General features: G+C 40.5%; 2 protein-coding genes across 2 annotated transcripts in view; one reads left to right on the top strand and one right to left on the bottom strand.

Moving 5' to 3' along the window:
* Positions 1–553: 553 nt before the first annotated feature.
* On the bottom strand, positions 554–3,552 carry FBXO48 (F-box protein 48). The gene is made up of 3 exons (XM_003793453.3): positions 3,474–3,552; positions 1,176–1,517; positions 554–724 (listed from the first exon to the last, which is right to left on the bottom strand). The coding sequence occupies exons 2-3, from the start codon at positions 1,479–1,481 to the stop codon at positions 554–556; spliced, it is 477 nt and encodes a 158-aa protein (XP_003793501.1). The 5' UTR covers positions 1,482–1,517; positions 3,474–3,552.
* A 146-nt stretch (positions 3,553–3,698) lies between these two features.
* The window catches only part of APLF (aprataxin and PNKP like factor), a 111,403-nt gene continuing 109,101 nt past the window's right edge, over positions 3,699–6,000 (top strand). Inside the window, exon 1 of the mRNA XM_003793486.3 lies at positions 3,699–4,043. Within this exon, the coding sequence (XP_003793534.1) occupies positions 3,948–4,043 (96 nt within the window). The 5' untranslated portion in view covers positions 3,699–3,947. The remainder of the gene's footprint in view (positions 4,044–6,000) is intronic.

Below are 6,000 nucleotides of genomic sequence, written 5' to 3'. Positions count from 1 at the left end.
AAATAGGCCAATCCTCTTGCAAAAAACAACATTTAACCAAAGCTGTTTGAACTCAGAAGCTGAACTTGGAAACTTTCTGTTGTCCACTGTATTCACCAGATCGTGTACCAACTGACTACCACTTCTTCCAGGCTTTGGACCATTTCTTGCAAGGAAAAACATTTAATTCTCAACAATTGGTAGAAAATGATTTTTGCAATGTCCTCTCCATTTGTACTCCACGCAGCTTCTTCGCTGTTGGCATAAACAACATACCATTAAGACAACAAAACCCTGTGGACAGTTTAGGCACATACTTTGATTAATTATATGGCTTCTTGCTTGAAATATATTAAACTATATCTTTGACTTGAAATCGGACATTACATACTTAATGACCTATATAAAAATAAAGCTTTACTTTTATAATATTTCCTATTTCATTTTCTTTTAAATGTTAAATATGAGGAAGGTAAAGAGAAACAGAAAGGAAAAAGAACAAAGATACATATTTTGTAACCTAAGAATCATTTGAGTTTTAAACTCTCACAGTTATTGTTTGTGATTTTTCTTCTTATCTTTCCAGTTCAGCTTCTAAAATTTCTCCCCAGGTGTCTACATCCATTGGGTACATAATGTTTTTTAGTAAAATAGTGTGAGAACATATGTTGCTGTATCTACCACTTAGCCATTCGAGTTTCACTTTACTCCTCTGGTAATTCTGGTAATTCCTCAGCAATATTTCCTGAAAGAAGTAAATGATAATCATTAAAAAAATTCGTAGGAGATGGTTGGTTGGTGAGTTTGTTTTAAACCAGAAAAGTTGATTGACAGAACAGAAAGAGGATTAAATATTAATATGTACATATATTAATAAATTTATACGTATGTGCACAGTGTGCTGCAAAGTTCACTGACAATCTTGGGTAAGGTGCAGTGAAAAGAAGTAGTCAATTTGCTAACAAGAAAATTCCTGAATTCAGAATTTAAAAAATGCAAAAGGATAAATGATAGTGTAGAAATCGCTTGGTTAACAGGAGAGAAGTAATAACTGAACTTTATTCCCCAAAGTCAACACACTCTCTGTGTTCTCTTCATATGCAATTCTGTCTCCTTCAAGGAGAAGTTAGAATTGCCTCACATCTGGTACCACAGCACTGTCAAAAAACACTGCAGACTGCAAAGATTAAACTTACCCTCCAGGAATAACCACTTCCTTCATCATCATTTATTTCTCTTGGGCACACAGTTTTTACAATTAAGCAGTGAGATTTCCATAAGAGGTCACTGTTTCTTATTGCGTAATACCAGCTCCAGCATGTCAGTGAAGCCCTGCACAAACTCTGAATGTCTAGTTGACTGAAAATTTTAAAAGTCATTTCTGGAGGCAGCAGTTCAACAAAGTTGTTTTGACTCTCATTTTGTTCCTCCTTAGCATTCACAGAGTTTAATCCTATGTTAGAAGCTGTTGAATTATTGTTCCTCATGGAGATTTTCCGCATAGCTTGATGTTTTTGTAAATTATTCTTGTATGTAATCTAAAAGGCAAAGTTTAAACATACTCAGTCTTCTCAAATCAGTCTATAAAACCTACTCTAAGTCAGATACTTTTGGGGTATGATTTAAAGAACTTTAACTTTTTTGACTTTAGCTTCTTAAGCTGTAAAATGAGCCAATGCTGCTCCTCTTCTGTTTGTTCTTGAAAGGATTAACAGGGATAATATGTAAAACATCTAGCCCTACTACATCTGAATTGCACAGGAGAGGTGCTCAACAGACTAGTTCTTTTCTGAAGTGTTTTTAGTAAGCGGTTTTGTTTCTAAACATTTGCCCCCCCCAAAAAAAAACATCATCTTAAATGAGAAATGATTCTCTATATCAGATCATATTTATTGAGATTAGTTGTAGCAATGACACATTAAAGTCTTTGAAAATGTGTATGAGTCAATCCTATTAAACTCCTGAATATTTGTTGTCTGTGGGAACTAAAGCCTTATCAGTAAGTTCTTCACCTGTAATTTGTGACTTAATCATAAACTTGCTAGACTTTTAGTCATGGTGTGTAACACACCTCTTGGAGGCAGGATGTAATTATAAGATGGAATTTACCTAACAAATGCAATCAGTGTGCCCTCAATGAATCCCCAACAACAACAACAATAATAATAATAAAAACGATTGTTTGTCTATTTGCACTTAATGGGTTGGTGCTCACATTTGACACAAACACTACCTGAAATGGACAAGAGGATGAACTCTGGGTTATAACACAAAACATCAAGTATTAAATTCAATTATAAGATTTTTGTTTTAGAAATGACCCCTTGAAGCTATCCTATATACATCGTTAATTATGAGCAAAGGATAACAGTCATGGAGGCCATCAAGCAACAGTTAATGACAACTATAAACAATGTTTATTAGTCAGCTAGGTATAGGTGACTCAAGATTTAAAGCTCAGTTTCAGCTAACTCAGCTAAGGTAAACTTTGTGGGCTTCCAAAATCAGTGGAAAGCATGGCTGGGTACCTCACCACCCTTGAGTTACTTTTGGATATAAAGACATCTCATACTTACTTAAAAACAGTTTATTCCATTTTGCACTTTCTTTTATAGCATGGGAAGGGGTTGGATATGCAGGAAGAAGAGTTTAAGATACAGCTAATTACTTCTTTTTAACTCACCATCAACAACTCCCTTTTCTAGCCTGCCTATTCTAGATGTGCTACTCAGCCATGTTTCTGGACTTGACAAGACCAGGGTGGCTTCCGTTCTTTACGTTATCTGCGTTCAACAGAAAATTTCCTCTTGAGGGTTTGGGGGAAGTAAGAAATGAACTAATAAAAACAAGAGTATGAGGCAAGAGCAAGTTTTGCCACAAACACAAAGCAAAGACAAACTACTATGTTATTAGGGGAATGTTACAGTGTATTTAAATATTTGTACTTAGACCCAGGATCTCACTGGTGATGTAAAATTCTCCCTTCCATTACAGGAACTCCACAGGTAGCGGATGAAGGCATTTAACAGTAGGTGATGCCTTGGGGAGGTTTCTAGAATTTCTCTAGGAATCTTTCTTCTAAGTCCAGTTTTGTCAGGCTGCCTGGAAACTATCCCTTTTCTGCCGCTTTTCCTTTATGGATCGAGCTTTGCTAGATTACCTCTCCAGGTAGGTAAGAGCTCGTCCCCCTTGCATCTGTCACTCGGAGGGAGAGATCCGGAGGCAGAGCCCTGGGAAGGGCGGGGAGACTGTCAAGACCCTGCAAGTCGCAAGTAACGACCTCAAGTCCCGTCTGAGCCGCCCTCCTTGTGTCTCGCTCAGGCAGCAGACGCTTCAGTCCCAAGAACACCCACTGATAAGTAAATAACAATGACAATCGTCAGCACTGACTGTCACCGCGGCTCCAAGCCGCTGAGGGAAAGCTGTGCTTGCGCACAGGCGGTGCCTTAGAGTGCTGACGCTGACATTCACTTGAAAAGGGAAGACCCTCCTACCTAGTGGGCCGGCCGCAGGGACTTCTTCCGCCATCTAAATCCTCCAGCATTCAAATCCTTGCTCGCAGTTCTTCACCCGACTCCCATTCGAGCCCCGCCTAGCTGCGCGGTGCGCAGGCGCAAGGGAGGTGCGCACTGCCTCCTGGGATTGGTAGTTTCTCTTGGGCGTCCTCAGCCCGGAAAAGGAGGGGAAGGGACTACAAGGTCCCGCGAGCGGTGAAGGAGTCCGGAGGGGTGTGGAGGCGGCGCGATAGGGGAATCCGCGTCTGCGTCACTGAGTCGGGTGGAGGTGTGGGGGACTTCGAAAGAGGCCTGGGGTCCCTGGCCCCGGAGGTCTGGGCACGGCCGAGGGGGCCTTGCTACCCTCTTTCCCCGTGTTTTTCCAGGGCCTGGGCAAGCTCCGCGCGTGTCTGTAGGCGGCGGAAACGGCTGCGGGGACTGTCTCCCTGTAAAGGAGCCTAATTCTCGCCCGTGATGTCCGGGGGCTTCGAGTTGCAGCCGCAGGACGGGGGCCCCCGGGTGGCCCTGGCGCCCGGGGAGACCGTGATCGGCCGCGGGCCGCTCCTAGGAGTAAGTGTGAGAGGAGGCTCGTCGAACCCCGAGAGCCACAGGAGGCCCCTGCTGACTCCTGAGGCCCTGCTCCCCGCCCTGGCCCGGTTCTCCACCACGCCCAGTCCTGTCTGTCTGGATTTTAGAAGTTTCCGGCAGCACGTTTTTCAGTCAACTGTAATCAACGCACAAACATTTCTTTATGTTGCGTTTATGAAACAGTGTATTATCATCGACCTCTTAGTGAGGGGATGGCAAACTAGGACCCACAGGCCAAGTCCAGCCGGATTTTGTATGGGCCCATGAACTAACAATGATTTTTAAATTTTAAAATGTAAAGAAACAAAAGACCTATTAGTTTTTCGTTGGAGTAGTTGCTGCAAGTGTTAAGGATATTGGGTCTTGATTAAAGCCTAAAATATTTACAGTGGTATCTGGCCCTTTACAGGATGAATGTGGCAGCTGTGGTTTTCTCTCTTCTGGGCTAATTCCTTTTAAACTCTGGCCTCTTTTGCAGTGTGCGTGGGCCTTACTCTTATTATAATAGGATTTTTTAGTGATATCGGTAGCTAACCCTTAAGTAGTGTGTATGGTGTTTCATTCATTGATGTAAGGAGACTTCATCACCAACTTTTTTAATCCTTTCAAAGCCCTATGAGCCAAGTGTTTTTATTATCCTCATTGTTCAGATGAAAAAATTTAGCCACAAATCTGGGTTTTTGTTGTTTGTTTTACAGGTAATGCAAAAGCTTTTAGACACATAGTGTCATTAATATCCTTTTTGGGAGAATAAGGAGTTAGAAAATTTGCATATTGCATTTTGGAATTGTATGGATCTCTTCCTAAGTACATTTTCCTTTTTTCTTAGCATTCAGCATTTCTTGCTTAACTCATTTCTGCTCACTTTGTGCAGAACAGTTTGCAGACCCTAGCACTGTGGGTCATACAAAGATGAATGAGACATGACCCCCTCCCTGTCTTGTAGGTTCTCTTGGGTCTGGTGTGGCAGACCCATGTCAGTGAGCTAACACACGGAGTGAGGTGTGTAGACTGTTATCCTAGTTAACTTCCAGCGTCTACATGGGATCATTGGTGTTAGTGTTAGTGTTATGAAGGAAAAGGAAGGGTAGTTTAAGGCTATCCTGTGGAAGTAAAGCCTAAAAGAGTGTGTGTGTATGTAATTCTACATTTATATGTAGTAAAGTTATTGGGAAAGTAGAAGTTCATGTGCTATTTATTTTTTTACAGGGCACATGATTATTTAAATGTTTAAATAACATCCTGTTACCTTTTCCCACAGTTTATTAGGTTAGGCAAACATTTGAAAGAACTGTCAGGACTGTCAGGGTTTTTTTTTTTTTTGTCTCTTTTAAGTATGTAGGTTACAAACTTAATAGAGTATGTGCGTCATCTAGTAATTATATGTCTGATGGCTAATAATGACTTTTGACTTGCTTAAGAAATTGTGTCACCAATATAGAGTCTGGGGGTCTGGTTGAAAGATGGATGAATTTTGGGCCTGTGTTTTATATACATGCAACGAGTTGCAGACCCTTTCATTATTTGTAGCTTGTTCTTTTTGTTATAGGCTTCCTAATGTGAGATGAATCTATCTCGTTTCTGTTTTTAAAAATGGTAAGAAATAGAAAGTTAGTAAATTATCTGATTAGAATTTTGCTTTTACTTTTAAAGTAATTATTCCATGATGAGATTCTTTTGCCATGTTTGGCAGATATTAGAGTGATTATGAATGATACCTGAATGCCTTGAAGGAAAAATTGGAAAAACAAACTAGTTTGTGGCTTTGTAGATTTTGAAGCTTACAGATGCATTTTTTTTTTTTGTCTGTAATGATTGAAACACAACATAGGGGCTAGTGTTTCAAACAACAGCAATTCCACTGAGGTTTTCTGTTTTTGTTTTTGTTGCATAGTGTGAGAGAGCAAAGACTTAGTTATAAAGTGGGGAAACTCAGGAA

The sequence above is a fragment of the Otolemur garnettii genome, unplaced genomic scaffold (genome assembly GCF_000181295.1).
Source record: "Otolemur garnettii isolate 467f Iridium unplaced genomic scaffold, OtoGar3 scaffold00068, whole genome shotgun sequence".
NCBI classification, from domain to species: Eukaryota; Metazoa; Chordata; class Mammalia; order Primates; family Galagidae; genus Otolemur; species Otolemur garnettii.
The sequence above is the reverse complement of the archived record's forward strand: the minus strand, read 5'-3'. Positions and strand labels throughout refer to the sequence as shown.

What these genes read in the sequence shown, in the direction of transcription:
- FBXO48 (XM_003793453.3), bottom strand. Translation starts at nt 1,481, where the DNA reads ATGCGGAAAATCTCCATGAGGAACAATAATTCAACAGCTTCTAACATA. An exon ending in GAAGTGGTTATTCCTGGAGG is followed by an intron (nt 725 to 1,175) that starts GTAAGTTTAATC and finishes TACTTCTTTCAG; the next exon opens with GAAATATTGCTGAGGAATTA.